This window comes from Hipposideros armiger, unplaced genomic scaffold (assembly GCF_001890085.2).
Source record: "Hipposideros armiger isolate ML-2016 unplaced genomic scaffold, ASM189008v1 scaffold_2, whole genome shotgun sequence".
Lineage (NCBI taxonomy): Eukaryota > Metazoa > Chordata > Mammalia > Chiroptera > Hipposideridae > Hipposideros > Hipposideros armiger.
The window spans coordinates 3,122,332-3,146,770 of record NW_017731352.1 but is presented as its reverse complement, the minus strand read 5'-3'; the positions used below and the strand labels follow the sequence as shown (position 1 = coordinate 3,146,770).

General features: G+C 33.7%; 1 protein-coding gene across 6 annotated transcripts in view; it reads left to right on the top strand.

Moving 5' to 3' along the window:
- USP34 (ubiquitin specific peptidase 34) overlaps positions 1 to 24,439 on the top strand; it is a 228,810-nt gene that overhangs the window by 154,680 nt on the left and 49,691 nt on the right. For all 6 annotated transcript variants that reach the window (XR_002122789.1, XM_019632979.1, XM_019632906.1 and 3 more), the window contains 16 exons: positions 1,981 to 2,021; positions 2,154 to 2,278; positions 3,399 to 3,551; positions 4,531 to 4,635; positions 6,057 to 6,112; positions 6,210 to 6,330; positions 9,550 to 9,733; positions 10,176 to 10,336; positions 13,633 to 13,698; positions 14,956 to 15,102; positions 15,191 to 15,247; positions 15,344 to 15,421; positions 15,804 to 15,898; positions 18,979 to 19,151; positions 23,049 to 23,202; positions 24,352 to 24,430. Coding sequence is in view for 5 of the 6 variants with exons in the window: in XM_019632979.1 (XP_019488524.1) it covers positions 1,981 to 2,021; positions 2,154 to 2,278; positions 3,399 to 3,551; positions 4,531 to 4,635; positions 6,057 to 6,112; positions 6,210 to 6,330; positions 9,550 to 9,733; positions 10,176 to 10,336; positions 13,633 to 13,698; positions 14,956 to 15,102; positions 15,191 to 15,247; positions 15,344 to 15,421; positions 15,804 to 15,898; positions 18,979 to 19,151; positions 23,049 to 23,202; positions 24,352 to 24,430 (1,795 nt within the window). In the remaining variant the exon portion in view is untranslated. The remainder of the gene's footprint in view (positions 1 to 1,980; positions 2,022 to 2,153; positions 2,279 to 3,398; positions 3,552 to 4,530; positions 4,636 to 6,056; positions 6,113 to 6,209; positions 6,331 to 9,549; positions 9,734 to 10,175; positions 10,337 to 13,632; positions 13,699 to 14,955; positions 15,103 to 15,190; positions 15,248 to 15,343; positions 15,422 to 15,803; positions 15,899 to 18,978; positions 19,152 to 23,048; positions 23,203 to 24,351; positions 24,431 to 24,439) is intronic.

Sequence of the window (24,439 nt, the reverse complement as noted above, 5' to 3'; positions counted from 1 at the left end):
TCTGCTTTACCCCACTAGACTCTTAATTTTAAGTTCTGTACAACCTATACCTGATTTTGCTCACCATTATATTTTCAGTGCCAGGCACCTTACCTCATAGTTAGTAAAACTTACAAATGATTAACATGGAGCAATGAAGAAAGTGCTATAACACACCCTTGATTTGTATAATACATTTTACATCCCAACCATCAATCACTCTCCCAGCTTAATAATTCTTATCTCTTCCTCCTCGTCCTCTAACACACACTCTACGTCAGGATCCCATATGCTACAATATAGTGAGTTAAGGCAGTTCGGTGACTGCTTTGGTCTGCTTTTTGTTCACTTTGTTAACCTTACACAATGAAAAATAAATGTGCAGATTTGATACCAGCTGCTACTATTCAAGCTGGTTCGCTCTGTGGCAATTCTCACTTTCATTCCACCAGTTTCATTCTTAAAGAATTTACTATGTCTTTGTAATCTGAGCTCCCCCACCCCATCCTTGTGTTTTCTCTGTTCCTGTTTCTGCACCATTATTTTTTCATAGGCCCACCTTCAGTTTATACTGTGTTAGGAAGTTTTACCAATTAAGGCAGCTAGAATGTTATCAAAAATCTTCTAATGGTACAGATTTCAAAGGTAGGTGGATGGTTAGGTTGCTCTGATGAAGTTAAATATATTATAACAGTATGATAAAAATTCAACACTGGCCAAATACTTGATTTATAAAGTTTTAACTTCTTAGTACCTTTCACTTTAAATCAGTAATTTGGGTGAACCTTGTTTTTTGAGATTTTGAAAGGTGTTTTATGAATTAGAGCAAAGTGGGAATACCAAAGATGAGTGACCTTTTTTTCTTAACAGCTTATTTGTAAGGCAAATAATCCACATGTAATCATTTTGTTAAAAATCAAAATTTTAGTATTTAATACACTTTTCATTGAAGTTACTAAAAGTATAATGGAGAAAAATAGAGATGAAATAATACAGAATTAAACGAGTCAGTTTTCTCTATTTTTTAAAACTATTTAATTTGCTTTTAACCAGGTCCTAATAGAAATTGGCATTAACAATACAAGAGTGTTAAACAGAAACTTTATGGCTGAAAGCTTTTCTGAAAGAAACGTTTTATTTAGCCAAATGCTAGCCAGAAAAGGACAAGGTCCTGGGACAAGAAGTCTAAACCACCGGGGGCAGGGCTAGTTGGAGGAACAACATGTCTGCCCTCCTGGAGTTGACGGGCTCTTTTACACATTACATTCTGAGGAAGAAAGATACAAGTTGTTTTGAAAAAAATTTACATTGGCTATAGATAAGGGGGTAGGTGGTAAAAGCTGAAGTGGGGCAGTTTTAGGATTTGTGTATAGTCCCTAAGGAAGAAATATTAACTACTTTTGGTTGGTTACAGGCAACAGCCCCAAAAGTTTATGTATAAGCAGGATTGGTGGCTTCTTGTGGTTGCTACAGAAGTTGATACAAAGTGCCAACATACTTTCAGGAATATGACTAGTCTCTTGTTAGTTGGCCCACCGCAGTTAACTGGTTAAATACTTATGTCTCTTTCTCTCTCTGGCCCACTGTAATTGAATTTAGGACATCTCAGAATTTTTCTCCTGTCAAAGGAAGGGTGTTTTATGTGAATGTATTTTTTTTTTTTAACTTGAAACCAGTATAGGCTTTCTTTTTGTAATACACATCTCTAGTAACTAAATCATGAGCAGTTTTTGAGGGTTCAGTTATTTCAGTCAGTATTGGATTCACTCAAATTTTGTTTAAATCTAAACATTCATTTGATGTTTGCTATAGTAAGATTTTACCAGTGATTTTTAAAATAAAAGATAAAGACCATAGGAAAAAAATAACAGTAGCTTTCTTAAAAACCTAATATTTTGCGGGGAGACAGTGGTATTTACTTTAAGGCTATATGGTAATAAATTGAGTTATTTTTAATTCATTGCTGAATTTAATTGGTGGTGGTATGTTTTTACTTTACAGAGTTTTGAAAGCTCAGTCCGATCACAGGTCTAGACATGAAGGTAAGGGTTTAACAAAGTTAATTTTTAATAGGTAGAGATTTGGATAACTAGATACATTTATATATAATAATGAGTATTGTGTGTATAGTGCAAGCCCTTAATAGTCATATTTTTTTTCTAATTTTTTTTTAGTTTCACATTATTCAATGTGGCTCTTGGTGAGTTGGGCTCATTGCTGTTCTTTAGTGAAATCTAGCCTTGCTGATAGTGATCATTTACAAGATTGGCTAAAGAAATTGACCCTCCTTATTCCTGAGGTAAGATAAAGATTGAAAATTAGTACTGTTACTCTGCATATTTTTTCACATTATTAGCATTAATAATGAAAAAGAGCTAATGGAAACAATTGGACATGGTTCCATAAATATATCTCATTATCTGGAATATGCTTATTTAATCCTTTAAGATCTAGAGTGTTTTGAAGTAGGTACACTTACGTGTAGTGTGAACATCAGATATTCTGTAGCATTCATATTTGTCTTTTTCTGAAATATTTGTTTACAGAGTGATTATTTTGCTTTGGGTGGTTTTTTTTTTTTTAAATGCTTTTTTTCTAGAGGGGGAGAACTCGAGGGTTTATTTTGGTAATTTATATTTTAGAGAAATTTCTTTTGCTTTTTCTGTAATTAGAGTTTATCCTTAGGTGCAAGAGAGACTAAAAATAAGTCAAATATATTTTCTTTTGGTTCCAGTATTGACGCTGAGGTCAATATAATTTTCACTAAGCATATCTTAATATTACTCACCCCATTGTCCTAAATCAAATAGTAGAAACATGCTCTTAGTCATCACTTAGCCACAATAATTACATCTTTTTTAGACAGTACTATCTAAAACTTTAGCTTTGAATTGAATGCATATATGTTGTTCTGGATCTGTCCCAGATAACCATTGTGACATTTGGGCAAGTCTCTTAGAATCTGTAAAGTGTTCTAGTTTAAGTACTTTCTAAATCGCTTCTATTAGGTTGTCGGAAAAGTTATAACGTATTTTTTCTATGTTTTTTGTTGCAAAAATGCTGCATGACTTTTCCGACAACTCAATAGTTCTGAAAATATTTTACCGTTACTTAATCTTGTAAAGAAGTTATTGTGAATATCCTCTCCTCAATCCCTTTTGTATTTGTCTTTTATGTTTATTTGGTTTTATTCTATAGCTATATTTGGGGTTCCTAAAATATGTTTTTACATATTACTGTATATTTTGGGGTACTTTATTGATCATATATTATTTACATGCGTGAGTATGTGATCAGAATATTTTAAGAGCTATTACTAAAGAAGCCACCTAACATGTTATTTCTGCCAAGATATTAACCTTAATATTAACTTTTTAATACTAACTCAGACTATCTTTGGAACTTGGTTTTTCATTTAGACTGCAGTCCGTCATGAGTCTTGCAATGGTCTTTATAAGTTATCTCTGTCAGGGCTGGATGGAGGAGACTCAATCAATCGTTCTTTTCTGCTGTTGGCTGCCTCAACATTGTTGAAATTTCTCCCTGATGCTCAAGCACTCAAACCTATCAGGGTAAGATTTTACTGTGAATGTTCAGGAGCAGTTTCTATTTCTGCAGTTTTCTTTGCTTCAGGTTTATCATTGTATTATATCCTTGCAATAATTTTGAGTACTTGTTTACTGTATATAATAGTTTTTGCCAAGAGGATAATAGTTACGTAATTCTTAAAGTGACAGACAGCATTGTGACATAATTGTGTTCCATGTTACTGCTGGGAATGGAATCTGTGTGCTTTATTTTCAGTTCTGTGGGATCCCTCATGGATATTCTGTTTTGGAAATAGCATTTGTTCTTACTAGGGTCTGGGCCTTGTGTTAGTAAGTTGAATGATAGAAACATAAGTATAGCTTTCTTCTCATTGTCACACAGGTTTTTTTTTTTGTTTTGTTTTGTTTTAAATTTTTATGATATTCTGAATTTTCAATTTTCTTCCCTCCTTCAGTGTATATACTAGTCTTGTAAAAGACTTATATCATATAATAAATCCAGAGTCCATTAATAAGTTTTATTAATTCCAGAAATATGATACATCATAGGATTTACATTTTTCTCCTCCATGTTAATCTATCGTTGACTACGTAAGAAATATGTGTTCTTTATTTTTCAGATTTCAAAACTATGATAGGCCATTGCATGTGGGTAGATTTATATATACTCATGTTCTACAGGTTTCTTTTGTTCCCACATTTATATTTAATTCTTAATTGTTATCACATTATTTAGCATTATACATTATTCATGTCTTTTCCAAGTAGGCTATACATAATTTGAGAGTAATGTTTTTCTGAGAGTTCTCATATTCACTTACGTACCTAGTTATTCTATTTTATAGAAACTAGGAGTGTTCTCTTCATTTTTTTGTTAAATTTTGAATACTGTTTAGTTTGTCTTGGGATTTATTTTTTTTCATAAAGCCTGTGGTTTCTTAACTATATTATAATTTATTTCTCTTTTTAAAATGTTTTCACAAAGTTAAATTTTTTTTAATAGATAGATGATTATGAAGAAGAACCAATGTTAAAACCTGGATGTAAAGAGTATTTTTGGTTGTTGTGCAAATTAGTTGACAACATACATATAAAGGACGCTAGTCAGGTATGTTCAGGAAATTATACATTAACTTGTTAATAGAGATGAATTATATACATGTATGTTCTTAACTTTATAGGTCCTTATTAAAAGCATTTTTGTCAATCTATAATGAGTTGAAAATGTCCTCATTTTTCTTCTGTATTTGTATCTTTCTGTTCTGCTCTAATTCCTTTTTACTTTGATCTTTGTTGAAATGTCTTTATATGGTACCTATGAGTAGTTTGTCTCTTCTGAGTAAGATTTTTGGATGTAAAATCTTGGAATGTGAAATTTAGACTTTAAATTTAATTATAGGTTCCTGTAAGAATATAGATTTGGAAGGTAAAATTTGATATGAAATTGACAATTATATTGTAAAATGTAAAATAAAATTTAATTCAAATACGTACAAGTTATTTTAAGCTAAAGAAACAGTTTGTTGATCTACTATTTTTCTCAGACTAGACTAAAATATTTTCATCCAAAGAAATGTTTAAAACAAGTTTATTTCAAAGACAAACTTGTCACGTAAACTTTTTTTCTCCTTTATAAATTTAGTAAGCTAAAATGCATCTAAATGATTTCAGAGAAAATCAGAAACATTTGAAGAAGATAACATTTCTCTCAATTTTTCTTATGTATTTCAAAGTGCAATATATACAATTCACATTTAAAATATCCTGTAGTGTTTGAATTTACTACTTTTAAGACACAGTTTTACATATGAATTCTTAAAGTTTTCTACTTCTCATTTGAGAAATAATTATAAAAATTAATATTGAACATGTTTTAATTTACTTCATTATTCATAAAATATTGATGCCAGATGAACATTGATTTTTTTTTTTTTAACACCTGGGGTTGCCCATTTAAAGTAGGAATCTAACATTTCTTGCTTGCCAAAGTTATTTTCCTTCATAGAGATCTGAGTTTCTTTGAAAATCCTCCTATCTTCAGTTCTATTTCATAAAATCTTTTAAGTTTTTTACTCAGTTCCAGTGAGAATTAAAGCTTCTGAAATGTTTAGGTGTACATTTAAGTTTATTTTTAAAGCCTAGTTTAAAGGTAGTGTTAAAAACAAACCTTAGTGGTGAATTGTGTATAGTATATGAATTACATTTCAATAGAATTGTTAAAGAAAAAGAAAACAACAACAAACCTGAGTGTCTTTTCAATAAATTACTGACTATCATAATTTATTACTGACATTCTATTGTATCTTTTTGAAAGAGTATCACTGATGTGATTATAACTATAATTTTATTAATTGACATTATGTATAAGTAAAGAGTTATTTATTATTTAATAGGTATACTAATGAGTTTGGATGAACCGAATTCTTGTTACTTACAAGGAAAGGATTTTTTTGCTGTTGTTTTAATAAGCTCTGAACTGCTAAACATTAAACTTTATATTTGAATTTTGTACTTTCTGTTTGTATTAAGACAACACTCCTCGACTTAGATGCTTTGGCACGACATTTGGCTGACTGTATTCGAAGGTAAACTTTGATGTGAAATTGACAATTACATTGTTGAGGAAAGATTAAGGACATAATTATGTGAACTATCTTGTTTTGCTTTTATTCTTTTTTGTAGCAGGGAGATCCTTGATCATCAAGATGGTAATATAGAAGATGACGGGCTTACAGGACTCCTAAGGCTTGCAACAAGTGTTATTAAACACAAACCACCGTTTAAATTTTCAAGGGAAGGACAGGTAGGTATTAAGACATCCAAATGTCTATATGAAATATGATTGAAACTTTTTGTTGTATGTGGTGGATACGTGTAATTAAGCATGCAAACGTTAAGTTTGCTAGAACTTTATTGCTGACAGGAAAAGTGAACTTTGACTAAAAAGAACCCTAGAATATAAATCTTTGGCTTCTTTTTAGAATACTTCCTGTGACTATAGATAGAAAGGCAACCTCTACTTCAATGGTACAGTTTTGTAGGCTTGAATAATTTGAACTAAATTACATAGTGGAATTAGTAAGTAGTCATTTTAGAGTATCTTATTGATTTCATATTTTAAAAGCTCATTTGACATAAAATCTGTTATTGAATAGTTGGTACATTTAGTGACCCTACACCAGCAAATGTCTAATTACTATTTAGATTAAGTTTTCACTCTTCCATTGGTACTTTTGTCATTGCCTGCAGTGAATAAGTTAGTTATGGTTTGGAAGATTGTTTTCTTGAGGTTACTGATTGTGTTAGGAAACATAGGAATAACCAAAAGGATGGAATATTGTCCCCATGGGCATACACTAAGGATTCTTGAAATAAACTTGGGTGACAGTCTTATCTACCTTAGATTGGTGCTCCTTCCCCTGTTCCACAAAGCTCCTTCCTGTGCTATTTCTTGTAGGTCCTTTTTATAATTTTCCATTACATTCTTTGGGAATAATTTGATTGAGTTATAGTCTTGTTGATTGAAGTCTTATGTTATATATAAAACAAAACGTATATAACTTTTGTTCTAAAATAGAAATGTATTTATTGATTTTTATGATAACACTAAAGCAACAACTATTGTAAATAAAGAATAAAAATTTAGATAGTACAAAGAGAAGATTCTTATATACAGAGGGTTCCAAAAAAATCTATATGCATTTTAAGAAAGGAAAGCTATTAAAATTGTAATACTCAATATATACCAATAACAAAAGATGAATACTAGTCACGTTTGACCTCTGCAGTTATAAGAGATGGTGCTCAAAGTGGTTACCATCAGTGTCCAGACACTTTTGATGATGGCAAACTACTGCTTGAGCAATGTTGACCAAAGTGTCCACATGTATACTTTTTTTTTTTTTGGCACCCCCAGTATAGTTCAGTTTCCCACGATGCTTTTTTGGTCATAGCCTTCCAGGACTTTCTGTGGATATATTAAATACACAAATATATAATTTATATTATGCAAGTAAGATTATGTGATCTGCTTTCTTCATTTAAAAAATGAATACATCAAAAAAATTTTTTTGTTTGTTTTTTAAGATTTTTATTGGGGTATTGGGGGGCTGGGAACAGTGCTGGGGAATTGGGGGAAGGGGAACAGACAAGTTGCTGTCCTTTTGTTCTTCAGTCTAGTTGTGGAGGACGTTACTTCACTGGCCCAAGTTGGCACCATCATTGCGCTCTTCCCGGGCGAGGCAGATCAGTCGCCGGCTTCTGGACAGCCGCTCACTGCGGCTGCTGGCCGCTCACGCTGGCTGCTGGCTACACACGGTAGCCCATGGCAACCCACTGCCACAGGGGCTGCAGCCTACGCCGTCGCCGGCGACTCACGGCAGCCCAGCTCCAGGTTGAGCTGTTGTTCAGCATCTTAGCTGTGGAGGGCAGTGTCACTGGCCCTCATATGTGGGATCTGAACCGGGGCCCTCTTGTATCCCAATCCAGTTCTTAACCATCACGCCACTCGGCCGGCCCTGTTTGTTTTTTAGCTGAGCCATCCTGCCACCTGTTGGCAGCTCAGCGGCAGCTCAGCTCCAGCCGGGCATCGAACTACTGTTGCTTAGAAAAAATTATTTTTAATTAAATACAAAAGAGGGAAATCTTTATTGACATGTTACTAGTTGTAAAAAAAGAACTTCAGGGAACATCTTTGCACACCTGTCCCATTATACTTATATAAACTCTTAAAAGTAAATTTGATTCATTTTAGTCAGAATACATCACTTTACAAAAGGCTATACAAAATGAAATCCGCAAAAGAGAAGCATGGGGCCAGTCTGGTAGATACCAGGTACATGCTTCTAAGAGTCCTGTCCCAATGGAGTTGCACAGGATATGATTAATTCCCCCCAGCAATGAGTGTTAAAACACATGTGAGGTGTTGTTTACCAGGAAAGCTCTTTTGAGCTTAGGAGTCTAGGGTTTTCCTCTTGGTGGGTCTTGTAGGCACATAGTATCTGCATAACTAACCACAGTCACTGAAATTTCAGACTCCCAGATGGAAAGCTGTTATTCCATATACCATATAGCATAAACCATATACAAACAGGCACAGTGAGCCAGTTTTATCACTTAGGGAAAGTTTTATATCAGAGGAGGGAACTGTTTATTTACCATGCATGTTTCCAGGTGACAGCCAAGGGCCAATCTTATAATCCAACCTTTCTAAGGATAGCAGAGTCACAGTCTTAAGTATATTACCTCTTTTCTATGCAATACCCCAGGAGGTTTTAACCCCAGAACAATGTACCATAGTATTTGAGATGGGCAAGGAAGATAATTGGCCCTTTGCTACTTTATCAAAGAAAGTTAAGAAGTAACAAATGGGAAAAGTGACCCTTTCTCAGGCAGATCAAATTTAGGAAAAAGTACATCTGAAATGTACTTTACATGGTAAACCCATGCACCTCGGTTTGATCTTCACTGTTACAGAAGTTAAGGGCTTGGTGTCTTAAATTGTGACTCTGGCACCTGACAACTCTATGACTCCAGGCAAGGTTCTTAATGTTTTTTCTTTGGGGGTGCCTTCGAATATTATCTGGCACTTAAAAGTTCTTATTTTGAGTAAGTTTCTGCTTTTGCTGCTGTTGTCACTACCATTATTAGAATGAAATACGGAGAAACTTAAGTAAAGGCATAGGCAGTCAAAATAGAAAGTAATGAGTCCTTAACAAAAACTTTTGGTTATTTAATGGAGAGTAAAATAATAGCATTGTAGATGAGAATCAGTAAGAATAAGCTATATTAGGTGTCAAGAGGGAGGTAAGATTGAAGGTCATCCCACCCATTCTGTTTTCTGTAAGAGAAATGAACATTGAGAAGTTCTAGTATATGATGCTGCTTTAAGTTTTTAGACAGTCTTTTAGTAAATTGTAGATTTCGTATGACTTAGTTTACTCTATAAGTTATTCATTTTATTTGGAATATAGTGAATATCCAAGTTTAGATGTTATACTTGATCTTTCTCTTTTTTTTCCAGGAATTCCTAAGAGATATCTTCAATCTCCTGTTTTTGTTGCCCAGTCTAAAAGATAGACAACAGCCAAAGTGCAAATCACATTCTTCAAGAGCTGCTGCTTATGATTTGTTAGTAGAGATGGTAAAGGGATCTGTTGAGAACTACAGACTAATACATAACTGGGTTATGGCACAACACATGCAATGTAAGCATTCTTTTCCTTTAATCTTGTTAAATTTTGTATACAGAAATGAGATTTGGGGAGGGAATGGTTTAAAGAAAGAGTTCACTATTCATATACTTTACCTTTATAAACTATTGTTGCTAGAATATTACTGAAATTAAAAAGTAAAAATTGTTTTTTTAAAAAACACAGGTGAGAAGAACATTTTATAGATATCTGAAATACTTAAGCACTTTTTGGTTAAATAATTTAGTGCTAAGTAAAATCAAGTTGTGACAGTCCTTTGAATTTTTAGGGAATGAGTTAGTTTTACTATGTGTTCCTACTAATTAAAAAAATTACCATGTACAATATCTTATGTATATTAATAAACTACGTTAATGAAGGTGGTTAACAAAAATAGAATATGTATGTTTAATAGTTTGTTTGGGGGGGCATCTTTTCCTCCCTCTTTTTTCAGCAGCCCATGCACCTTATAAATGGGACTACTGGCCTCACGAGGATGTCCGTGCTGAGTGTAGATTTGTTGGCTTGACTAACCTTGGAGCAACTTGTTACTTGGCTTCCACTATTCAGCAGCTTTATATGATACCTGAGGCAAGACAGGCCGTCTTCACTGCTAAGGTACAGTTTTCTCACTTTGAAAATTAAAACTAAAATAAAATTTTGTTGATAAATCTTGATATTTTTTTTTCAGTTTACTAAAGTATTATTTAAGAAAGTAATTTATGAATTTAAAAAGGACAAAATTTGATTACATAACTAACACTTGTATGTTTTGATTATTTTACATTTGAATAGATTACTAATATTATAGTATAATTGATTTCTCAAAAAGAAGTGATGGAATATAAACACTCAGTGTATGTAACAAACGTGGTATTTTCAGTAAAAAAATAAATACAGATATTAATTATATAGAAAATAAGCAAAGCCTTAAAAGCAAAGCAGGGATGTAGTCCCAGAATCTAAACTGGTTTCTTGAGTATTTATCCCAAAGTAAAATTGTTTGCGGGCCTAGTTTGTTTAGGTAAGCTCTGCTTAGTTATTTTTGTTAACTTGTTCTTTCTAGTTTTAATTTTTTTTTAACATGGGCTATTTTTAGTTTGCTGTCTGCACTGCTTTTTAAATTTCTTGGCAACCTTTCTTTATGCTTGCACCTGGGTTTTTTGTTTTCCCCCATCATGTCATCTTGATGTCTTGCCTCCCTCTGCCCCCCAACAATGTATTGTAATTCTTTATATATCTTCAGTGAATCCTTAGTATTTTGTTTTGTTTTGTTTTTTAGCTGAGCCATCCTGCTACCTGTTGGCAGCTCAGCGGCTGCTCAGCTCGGGCTGGACTCAAACCGCTGTTGCTCAGAGCTCAAACTCTTGAGTGAGCTCTTAACCAACTGAGCCACTCGGCCGGCCCAATCCTTAGTATTTTTAAGTTATGCTTTAAGGTCTCCAACTTATAGTGTACTCAGTGGGTTTGTTTTTTTTGGCTTTAGTTATATTGATGTTTTTAAGTTTATCATCTGAGACAAATAATTATTAGAAATCATTGAATAATTGATTTCATTTAGCATATGAAAATTTTTGTGACTAAATTTGGTGGTCCCACCTGCAAATAATTTTGTAGGACCAGTTATTATCAAAGAAGTGTATTTTCAGTAATTTTCTTTTTAGCTGGTGACTTAGCCATACTTCTTTTTTCTTCATATTAATGATCACCTTTTAAATCATTAACACTGTCAGGAATTATTATGTAGCAACAGAAAGAACTATCAGATGTGCTAATTGTGAGTTAGCCCCATAAATGATATTTTTGGTTAAGTATTAAATTTAGGCTTGTCTCTACATAAAAAATACATACAGAATCGAATTTGACATGACTTTGGGAAGTATTCTAGTCAAATGGGCATTTGATTATCTATGTGAAAATGTTAATTTTTATTCCCTTTTCTGATGTTCACAGAAAGCTACATGTATTTTAATTGTGGCAAAATGTGCACAACTTAAAAGTTCACCATATTAGCTGTAAATAAGTGTATAGTTCTGTGGTATTAAGTACATTTGTATAGCAATGGTCACCACCATCAATCTCCAGAATTTTTTCACCATCCCCAACTGAAACTCTGTACTCATTAAATACGTAACTGCCCATTCTCCCTTCCCCTAAACGCCTTGCAACCACTATTCTATTTCCTGTCCCTATGAATTTGACTTCTCTAGGTACCTCATATAAGTGGAATCATACAATATTTAGCCCTTTTATGACTGGCTTATTTTACTTAGCATAATGTCTTTAAAGTTCATCCATGTTGTCATGTGTATTAGAATTTCCTTCCTTTTTAGGGCCAAATAATATTCCATTGGGTGTGTACACCACATTTTGTTTTATTTATTCATCTGCCAATGGATGCTTTTGGGTTGCTTACAAATTTGGCTCTTATGAATAATGTTGCTATGAACACGAGTGTACAAATACACATTTGAGCCCCTGCTTTCACATCTTTTGTATATATACCCAGTGTAATTGCTGGATCATACTGTAATTCTGTATTTAGTTTTTTGAGGAGTCACCATGCTGTTTTTCCATAGTTGCTGCACCATTTTACATTCCTACTAGCTGTGCACAAGGATCCCAATTTCTTCACATCTTTGCCAACACTTGTCATTTTTTGTTTCGTTGATAATAGTCATCCTAAGGGTGTGAATATGTATTTTAAGTAGTAAATACATACATATGTAATGTATATATTTATTTAGAAGTTGCACATTAAGTAAAATATCCTTGGTGTGACTTGAGTTTAAAGAATTCAGTCACTTCTGTTCTGTAGCCAACTAATACTTTATTCTCCAGTAATGAAAATATAAATCCAGATCTTTTTTGTGGTCCATTTTTGTATTTTGAATTATCAACAATTTGCATGTATTAGATATGTACATATATTGGAAAATGTAATTTTGTGTGGCTATTATCATAATCTCATGGAATATTAAACCTCCCGTATACCAGGAATATACTGTAATTGTTTTGCCAGTTTTGTTGGTTCCTTTTATTCAATTTTTATTGCCTTAATATCGTATGATTTTTATGGTAACTACATGTTGAACAGATCCCAATTTCAATGTCCTTATGTCCACAGTTGAATATAACTCTTATTAGTTGCACTCAACACAGATGACTAGTGTATACTTTTGGCCTATGGAAGGCTTATTCCATGAAACTATCAGAGAGTCTTCAAAATTATGATAGGCAGTAATTTGTAATGAGGATAAGAATTCATAGATTTATTTTAATATTTGAATGAGATAGAGTAGATCTGAAAAGGGCCTGGCATGAATGTGGGAGTCTCCTGGAAGGATTGTGTTCTTTACTAGATCTCTACTGAATGAGTCTAGCCCGATTGCTGAATCTCAGTTAATGATAATTGATTATTTAGAGGAGTTTCAAAGATCTTGGCTAGTATTGCTCTGCAGTGTTAAGGATCTACTTTTCTAGAAAAATTAAAGGTATGACTAGATGAGGGTGAGATGTCATTTATTAATGTACTTTTTTTAATGTGTGGATTTATTTGTGGAAAACAACTTTATTGCACACGTAAGATGTTTCCTGTTTTTACAAAATTGCCAACTTTTAACATTGCAGCAAATGATCATTGATCTGGAAAGCGATTTTTTTAAGATCTCTCTATTCAGTTTTCTTACAAATAGTGATGCCTGTATTTAGTTAGATAATGAGAAAAATACTCCAATTTTTAAAATACTAAAATTGCTGAAGAAAGAATAAACTGTCTATGTGTTTTTTCCTACACATAGCTAAAAGAATGCAAATAAATACAGTGTTAAGCACGTTGTAATACTTTCTTTGCTTGAATGTCTAATTTACTACTATCAGTATCTTTTAATGGAAAGTTTTCTTTTGATTTCCAGTATTCAGAAGATATGAAGCACAAGACCACTCTCCTGGAGCTTCAAAAAATGTTTACATATTTAATGGTATGTTTGAGAATCTTGTATGGAAAATTAATTAGATATATCCTTTCACCAAAACTGAAAACATTAAATGGAGTTCATTTGTATTAACTCTTATCTAAGTGTTTATTTACTCTTATTTTTCAAATTGAATTTGTCAGTTGTTGGTATTCTTTGTTGTAATGATTTCTAACAGCCATATCTCAATCATCTACATCTTATTATTTGTCATCTGAAGAATTTCTTGTATCTGATCCTTTTCTTAGGGTTAGAGTTTTCTGACTGATTTCTCTTTGTCCCTCTTAACCCCTACTCCCAAAACTATAAAAATAATCAATTTTTTAAAATAGCAAATCTTACAATATTACTCCCCCGCTTAAAACTCCTCAGTGGTTCTTTATTATGAACAGACTAGTGTTCAGATTCTTCAGCATGGTGCATATCCTGTGTTATTTTTTTTTCCCTTCCCTTCAACTTTCTCCCCATGTCCAGCCTCACCCTGTGTAACTATATGCCTCTTGAAGCCTCATCACCCTGTTGCTTCATCACTTGTGCAGTTATTTATGCTACTCCTTCTGCCTGTAGTACTCTTCCCTCAGCACTCTTCTACATTTTCTTTTTGTCGTTCTTCAAGAATCAACATGGTTTTCACCTCCTTTAAGAGATGGAATATTCCACAGTGTCTCCCAAGTTACCAAAACCCTGTCATACCTACCACTTGTATTGAAAGATACTTGTCTCACCTGTTAGAATCTGGAGGACAGAGATTATATTTATTCCTGTATTTTTTAGCTTCTTACACTTAATCAGGACTCAATAAATGAGATTTTTAACAAAATTGAAAGATTTACTGGTTATCCCTTGATTCCATTTTTAATCTCCATATTGTCTCATGGAACAGGCCATCTGAAATGACAAAACAGAAAACTGTAGGGAAACATACTCAGCCTGAACAGATTTTATATTTTATTTATCACAATACTTACCTGGGTCCTTTGAGTCCCAAAATGCTTCCTTGAAATTCCTACATTTAAAAAATACAAATTTTTAAATTTATGATAATTTAAGCATCTCTGGCACCAAGACTAACAGAAAATGCCATGAACATCAAATAATGCAAAAAGGGAGGATTTTAAACATTTCTTTATAGATTTACTACCAGTTTTGTTATTGTTTTGATGTTTATTCATGAACCTTGTGAAAATGTTCTTATTTTTATTTGAGACTTAGAGTTATTTATTTGATTGCTTTATAATCCTTTTCCCCACTCCCACTTTACAGGAAAGTGAATGCAAAGCATACAACCCTAGACCCTTCTGTAAAACATACACCATGGATAAGCAGCCCCTGAATACTGGCGAGCAGAAAGATATGACAGAGTTTTTTACTGATTTGATTACCAAAATTGAAGAAATGTCTCCAGAACTGGTTCGTATAAGAAAACTGAAGCTTCTTTGAAATTTGTACAGATTTGCCCAACTTTAATTACTGACTTTTCCTTTTTTTTTTTTTAAAGAAAAATACTGTCAAAAGTTTGTTTGGAGGTGTAATTACAAACAATGTTGTGTCCTTGGTAAGTACTCTACCTGTTCTTTGCTTTTTTCGAAATCTTAGTGTGTATTTTAGCCTATTATGATAAATGACTAATTTTTGACTGTTGATTGACCAGGATTGTGAACATGTTAGTCAGACAGCTGAAGAGTTTTATACTGTGAGGTGCCAAGTGGCTGATATGAAGAATATTTATGTGAGTAATATATTTTTAGACTTTTTTCTGCTTTTAACTATTTGTATTTGGCAGATTTGTTTGTCATCTTGAGAGAAAATTAACTTTCTTATTTTCATCTGTTTTCTTTATGCTATGCTACTCAAATAAGAACTGATGGTAGACCACAAAGCTGATTTTTCCTAATCAAAGTTGAAATACTTTGCTTTTGAAAATTTTAGTAAGATTCATGGAGTATTTTGTCAATACAAGGGGAAAACAATTTACTGAAATTAAGAATTCACTTTTTAAAAAGTATTTGATTGCCTTGGTGCATTCTGCCCAAATTGGTAATTACTGATTTTTATATTTTTGCATGCTGTAAACAATAATATGAAACTTTTAAATGTGGCTTTATACACAGGAATCTCTTGATGAAGTTACTATTAAAGATACTTTAGAAGGAGACAACATGTATACTTGTTCTCATTGTGGGAAGAAAGTACGAGCTGAAAAACGGTATGTTTTTCAAATGTAATTTTTATCATTTTGATAAATCATCAAATGGAAGTAAAACACAAACTAAGTATAAATTAATGTTAAACTGTTATGAAAACTATCTGATTAACCTTAAGTTCAGCTGCTTGGAGCTCATTTTCATACAGTAACTTTTCATTCAATTACTGAAATATACTTTCAAACACCCTTAAATTTTTAAAATTTTTTCGTCCTTTTAATTAATCAGATATTTACCAAGATCTGTCTGATTGCTCAGCCCTCTGCTCTCAGTGGAGCATAATAGTCTACTCATGAACTGAAGACATCCTCTGCTGAATCGCTAGATTGAGTGATTTTTTTTTTTTTTTTATGAGCCAGCCCTCAGCGGGTTGGTTTAGGACAGGGTAGTTGAGTAAAGATGGCTTCAGTTCTACAGGTGAATATTGAATGACTAATAGAATTTAGATTGAAAGAGTACCTTATGCAGTTAGTTACTAAGAGGAAAGGCAAAGAAATAGAAATGACCTTGTATGTGCAAGAAGTCCAGGATTAGGTTAGCCTCCTTCATTCTTGTAGAGGATTTGCAGTGACCAGTAATAGAAAACAAGATTGGTAATATACAGTAACATCACATGATTGGCATCTAGATTTTGGGATTATCTGCATAAGTGGTTGAAACCATCAGAACATCTGACTAAGAATATAACTATTGCAAAGAGCTGAGGCTTGAGCCAACTAAAAATACAAAGAAAAATGTAACAGAATGAAAGCCATGAAGAAAGAAAATCAAAACAGGGTGGTAATTCAGAAACCGGGGAAGAGATTCTCAAGAAGAAGATATTTAATTGACATAGTTCACAGAGATGGGGAAAAAAATTACAGCTGAGTAAAAGCATTGGGTTTTTCAAAAAGGTCGCTTAGTTGTGAGTTTTGTCATGTTGTAGCAATAGAAGCCAGGTTGTCAGGGTACATAGCATCAAGTATAGACCATTCATTTTAGAAGCTTGACAAAAAACAGCAAGGAGGATGGAATCTGGAAAGAACTTTGGGATCAGACAGTTTTCTAGATGAAATAGATCAGAGCATGTTGGAAGGCAGAGAATGAAAAGCCCTGGCTTTAAATTGCTTAATAGCAGATTTTTCCAGGTAAATATGCATTTGAAAGGAATGTATTCTTTTTCTCAGTCTCCAGAAGTCAAGTTATTTGCAAAAGAGAAAGGTTGTAGGGGACATCCTCAAATGAAAGCATAGCTGTGCAGGCAGTTACAAGCAGAAGACAAACTCATGAATTGAGTCAGGGTAAGAATAAAGGACTCACAAAGAATGAAGTCAGTCAAAAGTTTGTTACTGTGGAGGAATATAATGAGTCAAAAGATAATTGAGAGACTGAGTCATGTTATTTGGAGAATCTCTTTTCAGTTGGAATAAATAAATTTGTTGAATAAATCTGTCATTCTTGATAATCTGTTTCTTGAAACATTTCCTTCTTTTGGCTAACATGATTCTACTGCTATTTTGAAATACTGTCTCATCTCTCCCAGGCAAAGCGTTATTCAGTCTTTTGTACTCTTACCATCCTTTTAGATCCCTATAATAACATAGTTAATGTTTGACAGAAATGGGCTGAGGATCATGTACTGGTCTATCTTCATACCTCTGGTTTTTCTCAGTTTATTTCTTCTTTCCTGAATAATTTTATCTACCATTATAACATTAGTCTCTGCTGACATGCTAATGATTCCCAAATCATCTTACCTGATTCAGAATGTTGTGCTCTTCCAACTGTCTGACTTGTGTGTCTCATAGATTTACTAGGTCTATAACAAACTCTCATCTCTGCAGATGTGTTTATGTCTTTAATCCTGATTTAATGCATGGTTCCACTGCCCACCACAAATTTTCTAGTGACTCTTAGCTTTTAGAATAAAGTAAACAGTTTTAACATAACACACAAGGCCTTTCCTCATTTAACTCCTTTATACTTCTATACCTCATCATTTATTTGCTAGTCTCTCAAATAATAAGGACGAATTTTTAGACTTATTTCCTTTGTTTGTGACATTTTTCCCCTTATCTCCCTAAATCCCTATTTTTTCAACCTCTTAGTTTAAACAAATTCTGTTTTGAATCCTTTTTAGTGAAGTACTAGTCCCCGAAATGCACATTTTTCATAAATTTAAGTTTTTATATTTTTGTTTAAACCGAAATTTTGGTTTTTCAAACTTGAACTAGCATTATGTCAACTGTAAGATTTTGGTAACTAGTTGACCTGCTGTTGATGTTGTAATATCAGGCAACTCTTCTTTTTTTAATTCTGAGATCAGATCAAGTGTAGAAACCTTCATAGTTATAAAGGTCATTAATAAAACCTTTTCATCATTGCCCAGAACTGATTAGCCTTTCATACGCACATATCCCCCACCCCACTCCCAATCTCATGCATCCATCAGCATGTCCTCAGTTACCACTGTCACCTTAATACACACACACACACACACACACACACACACACACACACACACACACACACACACACACACACACTGTTAGACATAAGCCCTTATTGTTTTAAATTAACCTTGTACTTCTGTTTCTCAGAGCTACAGAGATCATGCATCAGCTAAACTGGAAGGTACTCTGATGGTCAAATTTGGCAATTTTCAAGGCAATGCTTATTGAATGATATTTGCTACTTGGCATTGTAAAAGTTGTAGGGAGTAGGCACTTTTTCTCCATTTTACAAATCAGGAATTAAGCTCAAAGAGGTTAAGTAATTTGTTAAGGGCTATACATCTAAATAAATGATACAGCCATACTTTGCAGTTGTAATTCACAAAAATACTTCAATCTCTGTTATTTAAGGTGGAAAAAAAACACTGAACTAAAAATCTTCTTGCTTTGTCACATAAAATGTGACTCCATTTTATGCTTCCAAAGCACCTTTACATATCTTCATGTTGTTTACCAATCTACTATAATTTTTTGTTTATTTTATCTAGACATAGTAAAGCCCATTCAGAATGAAAAAAGTCATGATTTGAAGTACTTTTGAAAGAAATTTTTAACAAGTTATGTTTTTCCTTTTTCTTTCTGTCTTTCAGGGCATGTTTTAAGAAATTGCCTCGTATTCTGAGTTTCAATACTATGAGGTATACATTTAATATGGTCACGATGATGAAAGAGAAAGTGAACACACACTTTTCCTTCCCATTACGTTTGGATATGACACCCTATACAGAAGATTTTCTTATGGGAAAGAGTGACAGGAAAGAAGGTAATTTTCCATCTCTTGCCTATGTTTATTGTAAATTCTATAGCAAGATAGTCATAATTATAAAGTTGTAATCAACGATATAGTTAAGAAAGTGAAATTGAATCTTAGATAGAAGAATGTATTTAAAGACAGTATAGCACATTCACTTAATTACCAAATATTTAGTATCTACTAGACTGTGTTCTAGGCATTGGGAACACATTCATGAACAAGATGAGCATGGTTCCTGCCCTTGTAGTACTTAAGTCTCCTGGGCGAGTCTTTTATTGAACAAGAAATTATGAACATAATGTGTCATCAGATAAAACAGTGAATATATTACAGATCTAGGGAAATCAAAGCTTTCATGAGAAGGGGACATTTAAGCAGAGCTTGAGTAAGAGCTAGATTGGGAGGAATGGATAAGCTCTTTTGCAGTGGGGGGGTGGTGATGAGATGGGCAGAAGACAGTAGCCAGATCATTTTGTTTGTAGGCCATGTTAATAATTTTGATCTTTATTCAGTGTGAAACCATTGGAAGATTTTAAGCAGGGAAGGGAGATTGGAACCAGGTGCAATATGGAAAAGGTTAACTATAGCAATAGAAATGGGTTAGAGGATGATGAAAGGGGAATGGGGAGGCCATTCTGGTAAACCACAGAGATGGTAGCTTAAATGAGAAAATGTACCAATAAGGTTGAAGAGAAGTGTATGGAGATACGGTTAACAGGACTTGATTGAATGAATAAATGAATTCAACAAAGTTATTGAACACCTATTTACTATGCAATTTGCTATTATGGTAATGGGGATATAGTGACAATAAAGAGCAAGACCTCTGCCCCTGTGAGGCTTACATTTTAGTCAACTCTGCTGCTAGAGGAAGGAGTAAAAGTCAGGAATGACTTCAGTTTCTGTCTGAATCAGCTAGGTAAATAGAGGGGTCAGTATTTCTAGAAGATTGCTAGAAAGAGGGAATGTGGTGAGAAGTATTGAATGCTGAAGAAAAGGAATAGTTCCAGTAAGAACATGATGGAAAATAAAATGTAGAAGGTCTTTGGTTGTCTTTATCAGAGTAATTTAATTTGACTTTTGCAATAGGAAGGCAGATTGCCATGACTTAAAGATGGTACTTGGTTCATAAGTAGTTACCTCCAAACTGTCATCATTTCCACAAGACCAGTGATTTTTTAAGCTTCTCTGTATGCGGCTCAAGGACCGCAGAGGTGAGGAATGGAAAACAGATGAGAGAAGAAAGCAAAACAGGTCCAGCTCTTGCCTTTTCCATTCTTCTTTAGCCAGAGAAGTTTTATTTTATATAATAAGCATCCTGGTAATGTTTTCTTTATATAAGAAGTTCTGCTGATTTAAATTTTTAAGGTTTAAAGAAGTCACTGTATTCTAAAATTTAGGAAAAAGAACGATGTTTTGATCTTTACATTTCATTGCCTGGCACTTAATGAGAATTCAGTTAATGTTTTACTCCCAATAAATGGGAGATGAGAGGAGTGAACAAGGAGTGTAGGGTATTCTTTCAAGAGAACAGCATAATCTTTCTTTGAAGAGAGGAGAAAAGATGGTGACTATAGATATGAAGGAATATGGAGTTATGGGAGGAAATTTTTAAAGTGAGAATTTAAGTGTGCTTAGAAGTTGCAGGAAATGCGCCAGCAGAGATGAGAAGTTTGAAAAAACAAGATGAAGCTAAGAAATGGGCATTGAATATATACTGTATTTGCCGGCGTATAAGACGATTTTTTGGCCCTGAAAAATATGCCTCCAAGTGGGGGGTCGTCTTATACGCCAGGTACACTTCAGATAGACTGCCCATAGTGCTTGCCCCGTGCCATAGTGGCCTCCCGATGCCTGCCCACTTCATTCCACATACCGTTCAGGCATCAGCAGCGCTGCTGGGTGTATGGTCGGCTGTGTGCGATTTTGCGAGTGTGGTAAATTCGGGTTACCGTATATTTCTTTACATATGCATTGAAGATTCGCGATTTTGCGCTATCATGGTGCCTGTTAGAATGTTGAAGAGCTCGCACTTGCGCACTAGTGAGGTCCCAGGGAGATGCTGATGCAAGGGTGGGCCAGACTGCTATAGTGACAGGGCGGGCAAACAGGGAGCAGGGACCAATCAAATCAGGCTTTGTATACAGCCAACAGTCAACCACAATACTGCACCATTGTACAGTACAGCATAGAAAATGTCGACCAGTCAAACCCCTATCATCCCTATCATGGCACCAGCCAAAAGAAAGAAGTATGATGCAAATTTTAAACTGAAAGTTATAAACTTTGCTAAGGAAAATAATAATTGTGCTGCTGCAAGACAATATGGAGTAACAGAAAAGATGGTTCGGGACTGGAAATCAAATGAGAAAGCATTAAAGAGTATGCCAAGGGGTAAGTGTGCATTAAGAAGAGGCACCCCACACTGGCCAGAACTCGAAAAACATGTAGCAGACATGGTGGCTCAACATCGCCAAAACGGTTATGTGGTGACACGAAATACAATACGCTTGTTTGCACTTCAGTGGGCCAAATCAAATCTGATATTGTTTTACCTTTTATTTGGTGTGTGGAAGGTGTGCGGAAGAGGGGGTAGTCTTATATGGCGAGTATATAACAAACTCTGTATTTTGAGTGGAAATGTTAGGGGGTCGTCTTATACGCCCAGTCGTCTTATACGCCGGCAAATACGGTACTACTTATTTATCAGAACTTCTTCAAACCATTTGTAAAATTATAGCAAGACTGCCCAGGAAACTGGTTTATTGTATTTTTCATGATGTTTCCATGGGTGGAAGTAGCAGAAATTTATGCCAATATAAAGGAACTTGTTAGGCCACAAGTGTTGCGTTCACAGTCAGTCTCTAGCACATCCCAACTCCTCAGCCTTCGCTTTGACAGTCAGCCATTTTTTCCCGTCTCCACTGAATTGTCACTTTTCTTTCCAGTTTAGACTGTGCACTCAAGTTAACCAAATCTGCTCTCATTTACTTGCTTCTGATTATGTAGTCATCCCTCAAATATCATCAAGTACTTGGGTCCAGGGTCCCCCGCAGATACCAAAATCCTTGGTCGCTCAGGTCTCTGATATAAAATGGCATAGAACAATGACTACGTCCCTTCATATCCACAGATTCCAAACTGCAGTCCCAACCAGGATCCAAAATACTGTTTTCCATCCACCTTTAGTTGAATCCACAAATGTGAAACCTGCAGATAACAGGGCAAACTATACTCTTTCCTTTTTATGTGATGCTGGGAATACAGATTGTAAATCATACATTTTTTTTAAACTTACTATACCATTCTATAGTTTTTTCCTTAGTATCTTTAATGCCTTTCAAATTCTAATCTCTCTGGGTGGGAAGTGTATCTTGTGTTTTGGTCTACAAAAATCTTTTAATACAGAGTGCTTTCTGTTAACTGATAAACAGAAGCCTGCCACCAATATAGTGCTCCATTTTCCTTAACATGAGACTAAAATGCATAAACATGTTAATGCCCTTTCAGATCTTGTGTTTGCCTGCTCCTAATAAAAATAGTACATACAAAATGCTTCATTCAGGTTTATTTCAAAAGGAATAGTCTGATTAAACAAAGAACATATTTTATAATTATATGTTATGTTGAGGTTGTCCATAGTTCTGCACTAACACGTGGCTTTTCCACACTTGATCTTAGCCAAAAGGCCGAGAAGCGATAACACGTGGCTTTTCCAATGATTTGTATAAACGCTTCTTAAAATTGTTGGCTATTGATGGTTAATGACGAGCAAATAGAGTTGTTTTGTACCTATTTTAATATATAAAAGTTCTGTGCATTAAGTATATTATATAAAGTGATTCTAAGATGTCACTGTGTTCAGTTTTCAAAATTATTGCCATTATTTTATGTCAATCATTTCAGGTTTTAAGGAAGTCAGTGATCACTCAAAAGACACGGAGAGCTATGAGTATGACTTGATAGGAGTGACTGTTCACACAGGAACAGCAGATGGTGGGCACTATTATAGCTTCATCAGAGATATAGTCAACCCACATGCTTACAAAAATAATAAATGGTGAGTTTTAAATATTTTATTCTTGGGATTTTAAAAAATCTTTTTTACTGTTTTTAAAATATTTGTTTTTATGTCAGTTTTCTCTTCAGATGTTTTCTGATTTTAGTTTAATAAAAATTTTCTGTAAAGTTAGGGAAAGGGGTTAGACAAATATTTTTAAATGCAAGTGACTTCCAAAAGATAGTACAAATAAATTGTTTTTAAACTTAATGGATCTCCAGACTCTTGAGAATCTGATGAGTGTTTTCCTGAGAAAAATGAACACAAAGTGGTACGCACAACTTTATATTCATGGACAATATTTCACTTTCCAAATCTTACGTGTGTTCTCATTAAAAAACTATTGTTTATTGAATGCTTTCTGTTGGGTGGCCACGAAGTCCTTATATATTATAGTTAGAAGTTAACCTACATGCTCTTCTACTTTCTTCACTTTATGTTTCCCCTTAGATATACACATTCTTTTCTATCATCTTTTATCAAGTTAATGGTTGAAAATCATTACATCAGTCCTAAATAACTGTTTTTGGTCTACAGATGTTAGGTAGAATCTCATGTATAAAGAGACTATATCTGTTCTACTACACATTGTTCTGAGTGTTTGGGATATTGCTTTGAACATTTACATTGGTAAATTGGTCTGCAGTTTTGTTCTACTATTTCTCTTTAAGCCATCATGTTCATGATATCTATTTTTTTGTTCATTTGAATATATTTCCATAAGTGTATTTTGAATCTTTTTTAATCATAAATTTTTAAATGGCATTTTATCTTTGGAAGTTCTGTCTTAATCTTTTTCTGTCCAATAACTTCACATGTTAATCTTTATGCAAACTTTTTATTTTTTATATGAACTTTTATTACTCCTAGGTTATAAATAGATTATCAAGTTTTAGGGTAGTTATGGCTGAGTTGTAAAATTATATTGCCAATTTCCAGTGTATTTAGAGTTGTCAAAACAAAAAAGTTTCATTAGAATTCCTGTCATATTAATAGTAGTTTGATCAACATTTATAACAAATCAGTATGTAATCTGATGCCTATTTTAAAATATCTGATGCCTATTAAATAAGTGTATTATTTATTTTTAAATAATACAAAAATTCTTATTACATATATACTTGATCAACACTATATGCTCTGTTTTAGGTATCTTTTTAATGATGCTGAGGTAAAACCTTTTGATTCTGCTCAACTTGCCTCTGAATGTTTTGGTGGAGAGATGACAGTAAGTTTT